At 41.1% G+C, this 18,972-nt stretch overlaps 3 protein-coding genes across 4 annotated transcripts; 2 read left to right on the forward strand and 1 right to left on the reverse strand.

The window, feature by feature from the left end:
• Positions 1-1,121: 1,121 nt before the first annotated feature.
• LOC137965649 (probable xyloglucan endotransglucosylase/hydrolase protein 8) lies at positions 1,122-2,854 on the reverse strand. Its single transcript, XM_068811931.1, has 4 exons — positions 2,597-2,854; positions 2,402-2,502; positions 2,077-2,273; positions 1,122-1,826 (listed from the first exon to the last, which is right to left on the reverse strand). The coding sequence occupies exons 1-4, from the start codon at positions 2,778-2,780 to the stop codon at positions 1,424-1,426; spliced, it is 885 nt and encodes a 294-aa protein (XP_068668032.1). The 5' UTR covers positions 2,781-2,854; the 3' UTR covers positions 1,122-1,423.
• Positions 2,855-6,934: 4,080 nt separating this feature from the next.
• LOC137966464 (thiamine thiazole synthase 1, chloroplastic) lies at positions 6,935-8,414 on the forward strand. Of its 2 annotated transcripts, XM_068813085.1 has the most exons (3): positions 7,081-7,202; positions 7,298-8,000; positions 8,106-8,414. In XM_068813085.1, the coding sequence occupies exons 1-3, from the start codon at positions 7,174-7,176 to the stop codon at positions 8,268-8,270; spliced, it is 897 nt and encodes a 298-aa protein (XP_068669186.1). In that variant the 5' UTR covers positions 7,081-7,173; the 3' UTR covers positions 8,271-8,414. The 2 variants fall into 2 exon arrangements, with proteins under 2 accessions (XP_068669187.1, XP_068669186.1); XM_068813086.1 differs by having other exon boundaries at positions 6,935-8,000.
• Positions 8,415-14,987: 6,573 nt separating this feature from the next.
• On the forward strand, positions 14,988-17,660 carry LOC137966721 (isocitrate lyase). The gene is made up of 3 exons (XM_068813412.1): positions 14,988-15,017; positions 15,831-17,433; positions 17,526-17,660. The coding sequence occupies exons 1-3, from the start codon at positions 14,988-14,990 to the stop codon at positions 17,618-17,620; spliced, it is 1,728 nt and encodes a 575-aa protein (XP_068669513.1). The 3' UTR covers positions 17,621-17,660.
• The last annotated feature ends 1,312 nt before the right edge of the window (positions 17,661-18,972 follow it).

Raw genomic sequence — 18,972 nt, forward strand, 5'->3', positions numbered from 1 at the left:
GTAATCCGTGAAACTGCAACCCATTAAGGGCATTGAAGAGAGATCGTTGGGGACACGTTTAATGAGGTTTCGCCTGGCGAAGAGACAGCGCCTCTGGCCAACCTTTTTGCTGTATGTGGAAAGCATCAACGTCTCCTTGCAGAGAGGATCATGGGATTCAGTTCTGCTTTTTTAGGAGACGACTAAGCTCAAGATGTGGGATGGTGGAAGCAACGAAGTCTGATGAATCTTGATTCTCGAATTTAGGTACTGAGATAATGAATTCAGGAGAGTTTTCGCTTAAAGAACTTGATTGTCCCTTCTCGACGAGCCAATCGAGCTTGTCTATGGGGAACAATGAAGCAAGCGGATTTCGGAAATTGATTCTTTGCGCTTTTGATGACACAGTCTGTGTCCAAAATGTTCCATCACGTTGTTGCTAACTGGATGGAACTGATTGGATTGAAAAACCAGAAAAGAAAATCGATGTTTATCTCGCCGTTGTTATCATTTACAGAGTTTCTTATTGAGAGAGAAATCGGGATCGTTTTATATAAAAACAAACCAGGATAGAGAAATAGAGATAAACATATTGGAGAGAAAATCGGGGCTAATAAAAATTGGAATGGAATGTGCTGGGATTAAGAGAGATAAAAGGATTATCTGCTCTCCCGTATGTTCTATGTTAGGTAATGTTATGTGTTCCTTTCTCTCATTTTGTTTCATCTTTGATTCTTCAATTCTTTCTACTGCATGAAGGAGCTCCCTCACCCAATGGCCTTGTTGCTAGGCGAAGAAGATGGTGAAGTCCAAGAAATGAGAATAGCCTAGTCCCCCTCCGGCCTCCACTATGGGAGGGGAGGAAAACCTGAAGGGAGCTACCCCATCTTTGACTCGTCTAGGAGGCATAGTTCCCTTTCCATGCTCTTTTAGAGGGGAAAAAGCCTCCCCTTCCTATTGCAGGGCGCTTGCTGGAGGCGAGGTGGACGGCTACAAGGGATAGCAGAGACACTGCAGAGGGAGTAAATAGAAGGGACCTGCAATGAGTCCGGCTCTTCGGGTGGTTTCTCAATCAACAATCCGGAGACCAATTCTCTCCCATAAAAATTCTAAAAAGTTTCGAATAAGAAATAAATCAGGGCTTAGTTTGAAGCTTAAAGTTTATTGATGTTGTAGCAGAAACAAATCCAATCCTCTGTAAAGTTCAGAAAGGAACAAGCACAAGGTTTTACAGTTTCAACGAATCCTAACACTTGCAACCGTTGTAGCCTGAGGACATTGCTATATATGCAGCCAAAGGTCCATATCGAATAACTACGAGAAATAAACAGAATGATTAATAAATCGATGCCTCAAACAGAGAAGGATACATCGAATATGCATCTGAAAATCAAAGAATGAATCAGAACAATGGGCTCCTTTTTTGTCCCCCTTAGGGCATTCTTCAATCCCAAGGAGACAAGGAGCACTCTTCAGGCGTTTCTGGGAATCTCTCCTCGTCTTTGCAATAGTCATAGGTCACGAGGTTCCTACCAACCCAAGCAAAATCTTCCTTCTGAGAATCCGATAAAACCCAGGCATCATTCTGGTCCCACCAGTTCTTCGTGGTGGTGGAAACGCAGGCCGGGTAGGGATCTTCCCACTGGCAGCCTTCCGCATGGAAATCTTTGTAGGATGACACAAATGGAGCTTTCTTCCAGTCAGTCTTCTCCAACCCCCCTCGTGTGGCCCAATCATCTGCATTCCATATGCTTGAGTACATATACATTGGCTTCTCATTGGGGAAGAAGCCATTGGGCTTGTCTGTGTTCTTGTAAACCCTGATGGGAACTCTGTCCACAAAGTACCTGCAGATGAGTTGCAAGAGAAAGGGACTGTGAATCATCAAGCGGCGGATCTTCAATTGTCAACTACTTAAACAGAGTCTATGAAGGAGTAACGGGAATGGGTCATCACAGGAATTGTAAAAGCTGTCTAAGGCTTGCAGCATTTGTTTAATAGGATACTGGATTGACAGATCTACATTACCAGGTCTTCTCCATTTTGTTTTCTTGCCGAAGTTGGGAAAATTGAGAAGAAGGAATGAAGTTGACTTACACAATCTGGTGGTTGTTCCAAAGAATGGAGTAGGTGTGGAAATCCTCGGTGGGATCGAACCACAGAGTGTGCCTCATTTCTCTGCCTCCAACTCCACTCTTATAGACATTGGTTTGTATTGTATATGGCTGCCCAGTTCTATTCCCCAGGAACTCGAAATCGAGCTCATCTCTTTCTGGGCCTGTATCGGAACACATCTGCAGCAGTAAACGCAGTGGATACGAAATCATTCTCAAATAACTCACAAACCATTAGAGGATTCATTTTTCAAAAATTAGAAGGTAGAAGCCATCCAATATCAGTTGGTCAGAGAAAGAGAACTCACATAGTAAGCAGTGACGACACCAGCTGAGTCTCCGCCAACAAGTTTCAGTTTCATACTAAACCACCCAAATCTATACCTCTGTTTTGTTTGGAACCCACAGCCTACATTTGAATAAAAGACACAATGTCACAATGAAGAACATTTCTAAGCATCCAAATCCTGACAATCACAGAATGTTTCTTCTTCAGTTCATACCTGTTTCCTTGTCCAACTGGAGGTACCAGACCTGCCCGTCTGCAGACGTCTTGAAGTGATCTTCCGCCCACATGATATCAAAATTGTCTTCGAAGGAGAAGGAACTTTTAGAATCTACTGCTTCACCAGAAACCATGAAACCCGCGATGCCCAGAAAAAGGGCCACCGGAACCCATTTTTCCATCTGTTTTCCAAGCACTGGAGAAACGAGAAAGGAGGGGGGGTTGCTTGTGGCCTGGGAAGCTTACCTTGAAGAGACCACCAGTAAGCAAAATTTATGGAAGCAGAACGAGGGAACAGAGTACAGAGCTTGTCGTTGCCCAGCAGCTGTAGCATCAAAGTTAAATGACCTCTGTACCACATCCAGGATAAAAAATACCCAAAACATCCACTAATCTTCTGAACACTTGGATTCATACACCGATGCCTGGTATATTTCCATCCCCTCTCCGTATCGCAGCCCTGATTCTCTTTCCATGTTTTACATAAATATTCAGTGTCATCTCTATCTTTTTAGAGCCGTTTGGGAAGGTATTAGGTGCGATAATGTCCTCAAGTAAACCTCAAAGGCCAGAGCAATGCATATAAAACGTTCATGCACCAATATTTGGCGTGAGATCTTTGAAAAAAAGCAGAGTCGCATGAACTGGGTTATGTAGTGTCGGTAGATCCAGACGAAGCAGGACCGTTTAGAAACTTCAAGCCCCTAGCTGGAAGTTGGAACACAGACACATGAACATAATAAATAATAGAGAAAGGAGGAAGCGATGGAACGGGAATTCCAGGCTGCCTTTCATTGGCTTTACTCTAAAAGGTCGTGGGGGGGACAGTGGACGAGAAAGCAAAGAGGGGGACACAAGCTGTTTGTGAAAATGGGTGAATGATTGGTAGTAAAATAATCCAAACATCATTGGGTCTCGAGAGGACTTTACCCAAGAGTGAATCTGTTTTTTCAGATGGAAAGAGCCAATAAAAAGGGACTGTTAATGCCACAGGAGCTAGCAATGGTCAGGCTTTTCATTCTCACTTGGAAGAAAGGAAAATGCACATGCCGCCCACATGGAGAAGGGATGAAAAATAAAGGATTAGATATCGTGCAGACTGCAATCTTATAAATTTACAAGTTTCAGTCAAGTAAACGAGCAATATAACTCAAGTTGTAAACGTGGATTGATTTAAAATAGGGGAAACGGACTTCTTTCTCCCCTTCTCGGAGAGATGGAGAGCAGTCACAACATCTCTTCATAATTTGGAACAGAAATGCTTAACCCAACCTGAACTTATGCGAATATACCACATGAATGGGTATCTAATTGTTTCAGGAGTACCACCCAGAAGAAATTGACAAAATCTTCTGGTTTATGGTGGAAGAGAGCAAACGAGACATCTCCATCCTACTTATTTCTTTGGCTAGCACTAACAATTGGTATCATAGCGAAGTTTTTCAGCGATGGCGCCGGATTTTCGTTTGTCGGGAAGAGATCTCTCTATCCTGAGTTTCCGTTTGGTGGTTTTCTAGAAGTGCCGAAAGGAGAAAGAAAAAAAAATTTGGGGGGCACTGTTTATGGTTTCTGGAAGTGTCGAGGAGAAAAAAAAAAAAATTTGGGGGGTGGGAGACACTATTGGGTGTTGGATTCTGGAAGTGAAAAGAGAAATATTTTGTTTATCAGAGAGGTCAAAGAAGATTTAAGTATTTTTTGTGATCGAGGGTATTTTGGTAATTATGACTGCGAAATATACATTAGAGAAATTTGATGGGCAAATGAGTTTCAGTTTGTGGCGCGTGAAGATGCGTGCCTTGTTAGTACAACAAGGATTTCACAGAGCATTGAATAAAAAGGATAAGTTTCTAGTTACGATGTCAGAAAAAGCCAAGGAGGATCTTGACATCAAAGCTCTCAGTTCCATTTAGTTGTGTATGGCCGATGAGGTTTTGCGAGAAGTTGCAGATGAGATGACAGCATCTGGTTTGTAGCTGAAGTTGGAGAATATTTATATGACTAAATCTCTCACGAACAGGCTATATTTGAAGCAACGCCTTTACACTCTTCGGATGAAGGAAGGTACATCTCTCAAAGAACATCTTAATGAGTTCAATAAGATTGTTATGGATTTGAGAAATATAGATGTTACCATTGAAGATGAGGATCAAACACTGATTGTGTTGTGCTCTTTACCCCCATCCTATGAGCACTTTGTTATGACTATACTCAATAGGCACGATACCATCTCTATAGAGGATGTCAAGACATCTTTATACTCTAACGAGTTGAGGATGTCAAGGCATCTTTATACTTTAACGAGTTGAGGAAGAAGGTATCTACCAGTGGGAACGAGGAGCAAGCAAATGGTCTGTTTGTTCGAGGGCGAACGAAGGAGAAGGATTTTGGAGGCAGTGGCCGTTCTAGGCCTAAGTCAAAGGAAAAATGGGGCAAGTACTATTATTGTCATCAACCAGGTCATTTTGCAAGAGATTGTCCAAAACTCAAAGAGAAAGAGAAAAGAGAAGAAAATGAAGAGGTTGTTGGGGTTGCTGAAGATCATTCTGATGGTTCAGAATATGTTCTTACAGTTGAGTGTTGCACACTCACAGGATGAGTGGATACTTGATTCAGGCCGCTCCTACCACATGTGTCATATCAAGGATATTTTCTACGACATATCAGTCTGTAAATAGTGGTACAATTTTGATGGGGATTTTTTGCGCTGTAAAACTATTTGGGATTGCAACGGTTCAAATCAAGATGTATGGCAGTATAGTGAGAATTTTGTACGAAGTTTGGCATGCACCAGTTTTGTTTTTTCTCTAAGTTCTCTTGTTTCCCTTGGCTGCAGATATACAACTGAAGGTGGAGTTTTTTGAAGGTCTATATGGGTACACTGGTTGTGATGAAAGGGAAAAAGGTTGGTAACCTTTTATGTGCTTCAAGGCAGTACAGTCATAGGTACTACATCAGGTTCCTTATTTTTCAGATTCAAATATTGACACGACTTGTTTGTGGAATATTCGGTTAGGGCATATCAGTGAGCAGGTGGAGTTTGAGGGTGATGAGTACGGCTACGCCGATATGGTCGCTTATGCATTACCTGTGGCAGAAACCGTTCAGTTTCCAGAGCCCTCTAACTACCGTGAAGCTGTCACGGGTAGTGATGCTGCTCAATTCAAACTTTCAGGTTCTACACTCAAGTTCAAGCACGGTTTGGACTTTCGTTTGGTGTTCGCAGTACCTGAGGAGGATAACCTAAGAGGCAAGGTGGAGAAGGCGATAGACAGGCTCAGTTTTTCAGAGAGGAGTAATTGAATTCAAGCTAAGCTGGAGATTTGTTAATTGGGTGTCTTGAATCCGATTACCCGACCCAACCCGGTTCGGATCCTCGTCGGGACCCAATTAAGAAGTTAAATCGGGAACCCTAATTTGGGGTTTTTTGAGGAGAGGTCGAGACGATGAGGGTTTTAGAGATTCTCTGTGCAGAGAAAGAGGGGTTCGTCGAGGGAGGAATCGGACCTCAATTTTGTATGCTTGAAGTCGCCAAGCTTCACCCCTTTTTTATTTTAGTGGATTCTGTTTTGAGTTGATTTACTGATTTTGCATTTATTTCATATTTCTCTCTTTGATTATATACTTCATGGTTAATTATTCTTAGTTTATTGTGTTCGGATTTGTGCCTTCCTTATAACAATTGGTATTAGAGCAATTTGTGTCTTCGGATTTTGAATGCAAGAAGTTATTTCATACATATCTACGGCCCACGGGAGTAAAACCCAGTAACAGCGTCGGCCATTGGCAGGAGCAGTGGTAAACGTCAAGTTCTGCAAATCTCCTTCTGTTCCAGTTGAGGCCTTTTGAGTTTTAACCAATATGTCCTATCGCAAGATATTTCTCTTCCGATTCCTGTCACAAAATCTGTCTGCAAGTGTTAGTATGTTTATCAATCAATCAAGCGTCAACATTTTTAATATTATCTTTGATCTATAATCTTTCAGTGAAACGGTGTTAAGGTCTATGGGACCTCCCTGAATGAATCAATTTGATTTTCGTCTCTCATAAAACCTTGCCAAATCACGATTAGCCACCAAGAGTCCCCTTCCTCTCAGCCAGCTAATTTCCTCTTTCGTTACATTAACTCTGTAACTGTAACTTATTCTCCATTAATGTCGTTCTTATCTTCTTCCTCGTTTTCAGCCCGACGAATTCATCACTCACACTGCTAAGGCCACTTGTGAGCGCTTCGGCTTTCCACCGTTCATCGTCTTCCACTCCCACTGCTTAGGCCACTTGTGAGCGCTTCAGCTTTCCACCGTTCATCGTCTTCCACTCCCACTCACCCAGTCTGGGCTTCCACCGCCCTCCAAATATTATCTCTTGCCACATGTCCATCTCACTTTTCCAGATTTTTTCTCCTGCTTCCCTTCATAAATAACCGCCTCGTCCCTCTTCACTCGCCAGACCGGTTTCGTACCTCTCCGCAAAAGCAAAACCCCAGCAAAGCCCTAGAGGCCATGGCGAGCATCTCCACGACCTTCACTTCTCCTCTCTCTACCAAGCCCAAGGCCATCTTCTCGGGATCCTCTTTCCATGGCCTTCCTCTCTCCTCTCGCGTGCAGGTCGGTAAATCTTCTACGAGCCCTAATGCTTCGGTTTCTGTATCTGCTTCTGCGTCCACGTATGATCTGCAATCTCTTAAGTTTGAGCCCATCAGGGAATCCATTGTTTCCCGTGAAATGACCCGCCGATACATGATGGATATGATCACTTACGCCGATACCGACGTCATCGTTGTCGGCGCCGGCTCTGCCGGTCTCTCTTGCGCTTACGAACTCAGCAAATACCCCAACATCCGCGTCGCGATTATCGAGCAATCTGTCAGCCCCGGCGGCGGAGCGTGGCTGGGAGGCCAGCTCTTCTCGGCTATGGTGGTGAGGAAGCCTGCGCACCTCTTCTTGGACGAGCTCGACATCGAGTACGATGAACAGGACAACTACGTGGTAATCAAGCACGCCGCCCTCTTCACTTCCACCATCATGAGCAAGCTCCTTGCTCGCCCTAATGTCAAGCTCTTCAACGCCGTGGCGGCCGAGGATTTGATCGTCAAGGGCGGCAGAGTTGGGGGTGTTGTGACCAACTGGGCGCTGGTGTCCATGAACCACGACACACAGTCGTGCATGGATCCCAATGTCATGGAGGCCAAAGTGGTGGTCAGTTCTTGCGGACATGACGGGCCTTTTGGTGCTACTGGTGTCAAGAGGCTTAAGAGCATCGGGATGATCGACAGCGTCCCCGGGATGAAAGCTCTCGACATGAACACCGCCGAAGACGAGATCGTGAAGCTTACCAGGGAGATCGTCCCCGGAATGATTGTTACAGGAATGGAGGTTGCAGAGATCGACGGTTCACCCAGAATGGTATTTTATTATTTCTTCTCCCAAGTTTTCCCTTTCATCTATTTTTAATCTGACGCAAAGTTTTATCTGCCTCGACTAATTAAAAATCTTGAATTGTTGATGCAGGGACCGACCTTCGGTGCCATGATGTTATCAGGACAGAAAGCAGCTCATTTGGCCTTGAAGGCCTTGGGCTTGCCAAACGCCATGGATGGAACTTACCAACTAGGAAGCGCTCATCCGGAGCTAGTCCTTGCTTCAACTGAGATCGATGAAATAGCGAAAGCTTAGAGAAAGGAAAAGAAGAGAAAAAAATGAACAATAATTCAGATGAGAAATTTTACATTTCATGCCTGTTAGGTGTTTGTTTTTTTATCTTTTCTGGGTTTTTGTGAACAAACGGGTCGCAAATTAAGATTTTTGTTACCGCTTTCTTTCCTTATAAAAAAAAAAAAAAAAATCTTGTAGATTTCACTGTATTCGACTGATGGTGTCTCATCTGTTACTTGGGGATCTTCTTGACGTCTCCCATGGAAACCCTGTGACACCGAGGATGAAATATCACGGAAGAAATATCACAGTCTCTACTTTATGCAGGGCAAATTGGTTCAAGCAGCCGGTGGTTCCTCTTGCTCCCCTTCGCCAAGATCCCACGAGGTTCCTCTTGCCTCCTCTCAATCTTCTCAGCACCCCTTACAAGCCTTCTCCAACAAGCACTCCATTCACACCCAAATTTCAGCCTTCCTCCAAGACGTCTAGCCCAAATTATTTCTTTGAAAATTTCAGCCTTCCTCCAAGACGTCTAGCCCAAATTATTTCTTTGAAAGTTGAGAAGATAAGACCTTGGAGAGGTTCTTAGAAAAGTGGTCTAAGAGCGGATAAATATAAAAATCGACCACCATGTTTCAAGTTTTTTTGTTAGAGAGGAATGCAAGACCTTCTTCCATATTAGATAAGCTACGGATCACTATGCTTCTTATCTTCTCCTCTGCCACTAGGGGTGGCATTGAGCCGAGCCGAGCCCGAACTTGCAGCCGAGCTTCGAGTCGAACCCCATCTCGAGCCTAAAATTGTTATCGAGTTCGAGGCCAAAAATTTTAACTGAGTTCGAGTTTCAACATACGTTTAAAACTTTTCAAAAAATATATATAAAATAAATTGTATATAAAATTATGCATATATTTTACATAAAATTGGGTATGACCTCTACAAAAAAATTGGGCATAACCTATATATATATATATATATAATACATGTATAAGATTGGATATGACCTCTACTTAAAATTGAGCATAATCTATGTATATAATACTTATATAAAATTCGGCATGACCTCTACTTAAAATTGGGCATAATCTATATACATAATACCTGCATAAACACTCCATAAAATTGTCTATACATTCCATAAACACTCCATGAAATTGTTTATACACTCCATACACTCCATAAAATAGTCTAAACACTCCATACAATGCATAACATTATGAATAAACTCCATACAATAATCAAACACAACAAAATTAAATGAAATATCACTATCAATTTACAATCACCCAAATAGAAACTATAATCCTTTAAATAAAATCCTATTACTATACAAGAAATATTTTAAATTTTTCTTAGGAAAGTTAAATGGACCTCTTATTACCTTTTCTAAGGAAATAAATAAAAATTAATAATTAATCTAATATATTATTATACTTATCGATAAATTTTTAATCAAATAAAATGACAAACAAAAAATTGATATGAAAATTGCCTCATGCTAAAAGGATTATATCATCAACTATCAAATACTTATTCAAAATTTTCTATACTGTTTTCTAGCCCATCTTGGTAAGAAAATCTTACTTAAAAAATTATATGATTTTTTAACAAGAATTTATAATTAGAAAAATATTTTCAAAAAACATGAGGCACTAATGGTCCCTATATTTATACTAAAAATGTCTTTTCAACGTTTATTGAAAAAAACCACTAATAGTCTCTAGAAACGTATTTCTACTAAAATATCTTTTCAATTTCTTAAAGAGCTATGAGGAAGGGACAAAGAGTTATTTTTTTATTTTTTTATGATCTCGCACATAAGGGTGACTTCAAAAAAATTATATATAAAATTATGCATACATTTAAAAAAAATAATGATAGGGGAGGTTCAGGATTAAATTTCAATAATGGATTAAAATACACCAATATTAATCTGTTTTACTCCAATTGTTGTCTAGCTTGTTTTGTAATTTTTGAATCTGGTCATAAATTTACTATGGCCTCCTTAGTGCCCTTAGATGAAAATTTATATTCTAGGAAAAACTAGAAATATTTTTCCTTTGATACATATTCCCAAAAAATCTTTTAAATAAAATCCTATTACTATTAGTGACTTATTAGAAAATTACAAGAAATATTTTAAAATTTTCTTAGGAAAGTTAAATGGACCTTTTAATGCCTCTTCTAGGGAAATAAATAAAAATTAATAATCAATCTAATATATTATTATACTCATCGATAAATTTTTAATCAAATAAAATGTCAAACACAAATTTACAATGAAAATTGCTTCATGCTAAAAGTATTACAGCATCAACTATTAAATACTTATTTAAAAATTTTTTATACAGTTTTCTACCCTATCTTAGTAGGAAAATCTTACTTAGAACATTATATGATTTTTAATAAGAATTTTCAATTAGAAAAATGTTTAAAAAAAAACATGAGACACTAATGGTTCACAGAAACTTATTTCTATAAAATGTATTTTTAATTTTTTCAAGAGCTATGAGGAAGGAGAGTTTAAGGATTTTTTTTTTTTTTTTACTTTATGATCTCACGCCTACGAAATCATCTTCGTTGGGGGGGGGGGGGGGGGGGGGGAAGATTATTTCTCCCCTGAACTTACTGGTTTAGGTTTTCCGCTGAGACAATGCGGAGGGAAGGGGGTTACGACGTCGGGGATGACGGCGACGACGACGGAAACAGAGGCGACGACGAGGAGAGGAAGAAATCGAACGAACGGCCACAGACGCGGCCGACAAGCAGCTGTCGACGGCGGTAGAGGCGGCGACAACAACTGATGGGAGGGGCTCGGCGGTGACGAGGGGAGGAAAAAATTTTCCCCTCCTCGCTCTCGCTCATGCTCACGCTCCCCCGCTCCCTACCTGATACCGATCCCGACTCACCTCGAGCCAGCTGGCGAGCCGACAAACCGAACCTAGCTTCGATTGAGCTCGGCTCGTTAAGGTAAACGAGCCCATTTCAGAGCTCAAGCTCGGCTCGAGCTCGATAGTTAACGAATCAAACCGAGCCGAACTCGAGCCACCAGCAAACCGGCTCGGTTTGAAGCCACCCCTATCCGCCACCAATCCTACCTACCTCTTGTCTTCTAAATATTCTCCCTCATCACAACTCTTCCACCTTTCATCATCCTCTCCATTACATGACTACGCTATATCCCTACCCTCTTACCCTTTGCCACCATATCCCGCTTCCTATCCTCTTGACCACCCTCATGCTACACAATCTATACCCCATCGATATTTCACCCATTTCCCCAACTTACCTTTTTTTGACCACCAGTCTTCCCTACATGAAACCATGAATATAAGAGAAGATCTATACAAGCCTGCATGACCTGAATGGATTTTCCAAAATATAAACCCAAAGAGGACCGGATGGAGTGGGCTTATATGGCTTAACATTTTCTTTTCTTTTCAACAAACATCAATAAAAACCAAAAAGTGCATCTAGATTCCTTTCATCTAGAAGGAGATCCAAAACATTGGCTCCAATGGCACAACCACATTGTCCCTCTACTCACTTGGCAGAGTTTTTACAAACTTTATGCACATGGTAACCAATATCAAGATTTTGATTATCTTCTTGTAAAGCTCAAGCAAACCGACTTTCTCAAAGCATACCAACCAGAGTTTGAACGTATAGCCAACCGAGTCCATTGAACGAAACATATTTAAGTTAGTAGCTTCATTGAAGTCCTTAAAAAAAATTAGTAGCTGAAGTAAGGGTGTTCCATCCTAGAACCCTTATTGAAGAAATTTACCAAGCTTGCGTATAAGAAGAAAAATTATCCCTCAAGGACCTCTATTTCTCCCCAAGCCCTTAAAATCACAAATTCTCACTATGCGAAATAACACTTCTTTTAGGGATGGTCAAACTCGAAGGTCATTCAAAAATCTCTCTTTGAAGAAATGGATAAAAAGAGAAGCAAAGACCTATGTTTCAATTGTAACAAAAAAATCACCCCGAGTCACACATGCAAAAGATTTCAGTTGTACTTACTTGAGGATGAAGAAGATGACCTGAGTCATCAATTTAAAATCATGGAAGAAAATATCTCAAATTCCAAAGTATCCTTCCATGCCATTTTCAAGGTTCTACAACCTTGAACCATGCAACTTAAATGTCATAAAGTACACATCTTGGTTAATAATGGAAGCACTCATAATTTTATGTGTGAAATTTTTTTAAAACATCTTGAGCTTCCTTTATATCAAAGTTTGGTGTTTTTTCGTTATGGTGGGAGAAAGGATCAAATTTAGAGCTATGGATGCAATGGTTACACACCTTAGGGGAAGTTATTTGGGATTTTAAACACATGACATGGAATTCTCAGTTGAAGAAGCTAGAATTAAGTGCAAGGACATAATAAAAGGTGAGCATGACTTGATACAATTACACCCTACAAAATGTGGCATCTTGCAAAGTTTAGGCCATCATATTCTAAATGGTCAGCCCAACAATATCGAAAGGTGAACCTAAAATTTCTCCCCTATTACAATATCTGCTTACTACCTTTAAAGTTGTTCTCTTTGAACCAAAAGGTCTACCACCAAAGCGGCTCCATGACCATCGGATTCCGATTCAACGTGATGCCCCTCCTATGAGCACACGACCCTATCGCTACCCACATATTAAAAAAAGTGAAATTGAAATGCTAGTTAAGGAAATGTTTCAAGAAGGTATCATCAGACCATGTAACAATTTGTATTCCTCCCTCATTTTGTTGTTAAAAAAATGGATCATGGAAATTTTGTATGGACTACTACTCTCGTAAGAACATCATCGTAAAAGGGTTTAGGGTTTTCTGATGCTTGTTATTGATGTTCCTTGATGAATTTAGTGCAAAATTTTTTCAAAACTAGATCTTCATTCATCAAATCTAAGTAGTTGATAGTGTCATCAATCTGGCTCTCTGACCCATGATGGCCACTATGAGTTTTTGGTAATGTCCTTTGGCCTAATAAATGCACTAGTTTCCTTTTCAAAGCTTGATGAATGATGTGTTATGTCCCTTCTTGTGAAAGTTTGTGTTAGTATTTTTTATGACATATTGGTTTATAGTAAGACTTTTGGAGAGCATATGCACCATCTATGTAAGGTCTTAAACACACTTCAACACCACCACCTCTATGTCAAAATATTCAAGTGCAATTTTGTTTTATCAAAAGTCGTCTATCTTGGACATGTAGTCTCTCAAGAAGGTGTGTCAGCCGAGCAAGACAAGGTACAATCTATACTAAAAACCTTTAAATAACTCTGTGGGTACATAGGTTTAATTGGATATTATCAACAGTCTAAAGGATTATGCCACAATTGCTAGACTTTTGACTCCCTACTAAAAAAGTGTTGAAAAAAAACACTTAAACGGATAAAATTCTGAAATTTGCCAGAGAAAGAATGAAATCTGGCTCTGAATTCTACTGTAACGACCAATGATTCTTTCGGCAACCATGAACAACATACTGCAGTCTCAGATTCTCGTTCCAAAGTCTCGTACGTGCATGAAGCTGGGATGGAAGCTTCTCTTTATCTTCAATCGCTCCACATCTCCCCCTACTCCCGAGGTGATTGCAATTCCCAAGACGGATCATCCACTACTCCATCTTCTCCTCTATATTTCACGTGGAATTTATAATGCGTACAAGGAGGATTGGCTCTGCGGAAATGAATGGTAGGCTTGTTCCGATCGAGATATCTTCTTAGCTGACTCATCGACAGACAGATGAACTTCCTAAAGGATGGCTTATCCTCTTCTCGGGAGTCCAAACCCCGAAAGAAAAAAACAATTTCTGATCATCACTGTGACTGCAGCATTGTTAGGAAAACACGCAAAGGATAAAATCCCTGAATCAGAAATTGGAACAAAAAAGAAATTACCTACAAAGAAAATCCTTCTGTATGTATTTAATATACAAGAGGTAATCGTAGTGACGCTCTCTTTCACAAATGGGATCTATCTGAATCTCCGTAACAATTTGATATTCGGGTTTCAGTTCGGAATAGTCATTTTGTTCTGTACTTGAATCGAGGAGATACTCCGGCCAATATCAACTTTTAATGTGATTACTAGTTGCTCTGTTCATCTCGCAGCAAGACAAATAAACTGTAATCCTTATCCGAAGAAGAAAGACAAATAAACCGTAATTCTTACATTAAGAAGAAGACAAATCTAACTGTAAACGTTTGAGACCAGAATAGACCGATTTAATAAAAATGGGTGGAAGAGAAAAGCTTCAAAACCTTAACTTGCACGAGAATGACTCTAAAAATAGCAAATTTCCGAGGCGGCAACCGACGCAGTGATCAACCTCATTCAACAACCTAAAAATAGAAGCAGGGGAGGTTACAGAGAAAGGAAGAACAAGACAAGGTTGGCGATAATCTCCTCGAGGCGCAGGATAGTTGGAGACTGATCATCACCAACGTGCCTTCAGCAGCAGATAGGAGGGTCCACCTTTCATTATCTTGATCAGAAAGAAACAAAAAATAACGAATGCGAACACTAGTTTTATTTCTTCTTCAGTTGAATTTGATTCCTTTGCGTGTGTTATCGGGGAAATAGATAGTCACCAGGCCATCGTCCTCTATCCAAAACTCTGTCCAACCCTGATCCGTTTCGCTTATAAATTGACGAATTTGGAGCGGCTATTGCATTAACTTGTTTTAGTTCTTACAAGCTATTTTTTTTTCTCTCTCACTCAAGGTTCTTCCATGGCTCCCTCATTTTCAGTCCCTTCAATGGTTAGTAAGCATTCAGTTCGTTTTTTTCCTCGATTCTTCTTGCTGATTGAAACCTTGGGAGCATCTACATTCCTTTGCTCGAGTTTGTTTTCGTTGTAGCAGGAAGATTTGCAATTTATTTCCCCCGCTTGTTCTGTCTAGTCCAAGATATATAATCGTTTTACTCCAACTTCTTATAAGATCAGTATGTTCCGCAATCTTGCAAGATATCTCGATTTAGCTAGTATCATTGGGTGTCTGGAAGGATCAATGGCAGACATGAGCTTCAACGGTTCTATATGCTATATGAAACGATTTTCTGTGTTTTCAGTTTCTGCGTGTTCTCGTGAGGGAGAGTCCTTCAGCCTTCCTTGGAAAACGAATTCTTTAGCGGACCATTTTGCAATTTTTTGTTTTGATTGATCGGCTCTTGTTTTTCAGAATTATAACATTGTCTGGATCATTTCGCATGTTTGCAAAAAATGAGTTTTTATCAATTAGATTAATTGACTTTAATCAAGCCAACCTTTTCTAGGTTTAGAGTCAGATATGTAATATATATGTACTGACATTAGGTTGGTTCTCTTAATTAAGATAAAAATGGGGTGAATAGGACCTACTTATATAGAAGAATTAAGGTTTCATTCATCTTCTCCGTCACAAGGAAACATGGATTCTGTTAGCATTTAGGTCCGGGTCCCCGTCAAGGACCCAATTGACTTGTGTCTCAGAAATGCCAGATTTGCTGTTTGATCAGCAGATTCTTGTACCAGTTTGAGTCTTAGTCGAAAATGTCTGATTCTGACTAAGGCAACTGAACCGACGCTTCTGCAGATTCTGGAGGAGGAAGGGAAGTTTGAAGCAGAAGTTGCAGAGGTCCAAGCATGGTGGAACACTGAGAGGTTCAAGCTAACTCGCCGCCTCTACACTGCGCGAGATGTGGTCGCACTCAGGGGAAACCTCAAGCAGAGCTACGGCTCCAACGAGATGGCCAAGAAGCTCTGGAGGACCCTTAAAACCCACCAAACCAATGGGACTGCATCAAGAACCTTCGGTGCGCTTGACCCAGTTCAAGTCGCCATGATGGGCAAGTACCTAGATTCCATCTACGTTTCCGGCTGGCAGTGCTCTTCCACCCACACTAGCACCAACGAGCCCGGCCCCGATCTCGCCGATTATCCCTACGACACTGTGCCCAACAAGGTCGAAAACCTCTACTTCGCCCAACAGTACCACGACCGCAAACAGAGGGAGGCTCGCATGAGCATGAGCCGAGAAGAGAGAGCTCGGACTCCTTATGTTGATTACCTCAAGCCCATTATTGCCGACGGGGATACTGGTTTTGGGGGTGCGACCGCGACTGTTAAGCTCTGCAAGCTCTTTGTGGAGCGGGGGGCCGCCGGCGTCCACATCGAGGACCAGTCGTCGATGACCAAGAAATGTGGACATATGGCTGGAAAGGTTCTGGTGTCCGTCAGCGAACACATTAATCGACTGGTGGCCGCCAGGCTGCAGTTCGATGTCATGGGTGTGGAAACTCTCCTGGTTGCCCGAACTGATGCAGTCGCCGCGAATTTGATTCAGACCAATGTCGACACCAGGGATCACCAGTTCATTCTGGGTGCAACCAATCCGAACCTGAGGGGAAAGAACTTGGCTACCATCATGGCCGACGCCATGGCGGCAGGCAAGAACGGTGCCGAGCTTCAAGCGATTGAGGACGAATGGCTGGCCATGGCCCAGCTGAAATCCTTCTCTGACTGCGTTAAGGATGCCATTAGAAGCCTCAACATTAGAGAGGAAGAAAAGCGGAGAAGGCTGAATGAGTGGGAAAGGGTTTCAAGCTACGACAAGTGTCTCTCCTACGACCAAGGCCGGGAAATCGCTGAGAGGTTGGGCCTCAAGAACCTCTTCTGGGACTGGGACTTGCCCAGGACAAGAGAGGGTTTCTACAGGTTTCAAGGCTCGGTAGACGCTGCCATCGTCAGAGGCTGGGCGTTTGCTCCCCACGCCGACCTCATCTGGATGGAAACAGCCATGCCAGACATGGTCGAGTGCACGAAATTTGCACAGGGGGTTAAATCCATGAACCAAGAAATCATGTTAGCCTACAATCTTTCACCTTCTTTCAACTGGGATGCATCAGGAATGACTGACGAACAGATGAAAGATTTCATCCCGCGAATTGCCAAACTGGGTTTCTGTTGGCAGTTCATAACACTGGCGGGATTCCACGCCAATGCTCTCGTGATCGACACTTTTGCGAAGGATTTTGCCAGGAGAGGAATGCTGGCTTACGTCGAAAGAATTCAGAGGGAAGAAAGGAAAAATGGGGTGGACACTTTGGCTCACCAGAAATGGTCCGGCGCTAACTACTATGACAAGGTGCTGAAGACAGTTCAGGGAGGCATATCTTCCACAGCTGCCATGGGCAAAGGTAGGATTAACAGTTCAAGCTTCAATTCTTTAAACTTTTTAAACCATTTTTTAGGTTTTTCTAAGCTTTGGTTTCGTTTCCGCTGCTTGCAGGAGTGACTGAGGAGCAATTCAAGGAAACATGGAGCGGAGGTGGAGCCATTGGAATGAACGAAGGTGGGGTGGTGGTAGCCAAGTCAAGAATGTAGAAAGAATTGTGCCTATTGCTTGTTGAGGGCCATTAAGGAGCCTTGCTTTTTTCATCTAGCAAATAGATTTGAATTAGTTATCACCAGAGCAACTGAGGTGAATAATTGCACAATAATTCGTGGGGATTGGGGTCGTTGTTTTTGTCATCGAACCCTACATTGTTTCTATTTGGATGTTATGTATTTGCTTCTTAACCTTTATATTCTTCGTCTATAATGTAAAACCAAGCTATGAAGTTGTCCCGTTCAACTCAACTGTAACACCTCTGCAGACTGCAGCTAATCAGTTCAGTGAAAGAGAAATGAACAAATATTGATACTAAAGATCAATGGTTAGAGCTTACAAGTTGTTTTTCCCATCTGCAATTGTAAGTTTATAGAGAAGGGAAACTCGAGAAGGCCTTAACGGTGTTGAGTTCCGGAATGAGTAGTTCTGGGTCATATAACTTGGTTATAGAGTATTACTCTACGAAAGAGGAGCTTGCAGAGATTGGATGTTGCCCTTTACAATGTTCTTCTTGATGGTCTCTGTCTAGGAAGCAGGATTTCAGAAGCGATTAAAGTGTTTGATCATATGACAAGTAGAAATATAGTGAATGCTGAGAGTTTCTCAATGATGATAACTGCTTTGTTTTGAGAAATATATGAAGAAAGCTTCACGAGGAGATGATTAAAAGTGGGCTAAAACCTGAAGAGGACACTTACAAATGCTTAATATTTGGATTTATGTGAAGTACTATTTGAACTACTATTTGACTTGCACCACGGGATCATGTTAGATTTTCCAAATATGAGACCATTGTCATACTTCGAATTTGGACTCAATTGGTGGTATTCTTGTTAGCATGAAAAGAAGTGACAAAGGGATAAACATTTTATCTATTAAGTTTTTTAAGTAATACAATCCCTCAACTGTTTACTATTTATCATTTCAAAAGTTATGAGGTTACTGTTAAAGAAAAATGTTGTAGTCAACTATCAGGTATTTCTGATGAAATTGTATATAATGTGGTGGGAACACTGGTGTGTCACCGGTTACACTCGGAGGTGTCGGGCCCCACCAGGACCAGCCACATTGTGGTTGGGTGATTCCATATTTTTATTTTTTATTTTTTAATTTTTTATTTTTCTGATTTTAAGAGATTTGTGATTTATCTCTTTCAGAATTTTGAATTTTATTTATTTATTTATTAATTGATTTTAATCGGATTAGTGAAATAGATTTATGATGAATTAAATGTTTCTTTCTAATGCTCTTCCCTTCCCGATCTCTCTTCTACCTCTCTAATCTTCTCTTTCTTCTTCTTCTAATTTTTTCTTTTTTTTCTCCTTTTCTCTTATTTTTTTCTCCA

This window comes from Aristolochia californica, unplaced genomic scaffold, assembly GCF_029961685.1.
Source record: "Aristolochia californica isolate CCGP_79_NKW_82.1479 unplaced genomic scaffold, dmAriCali1.0.hap1 SCAF_5, whole genome shotgun sequence".
NCBI classification, from domain to species: Eukaryota; Viridiplantae; Streptophyta; class Magnoliopsida; order Piperales; family Aristolochiaceae; genus Aristolochia; species Aristolochia californica.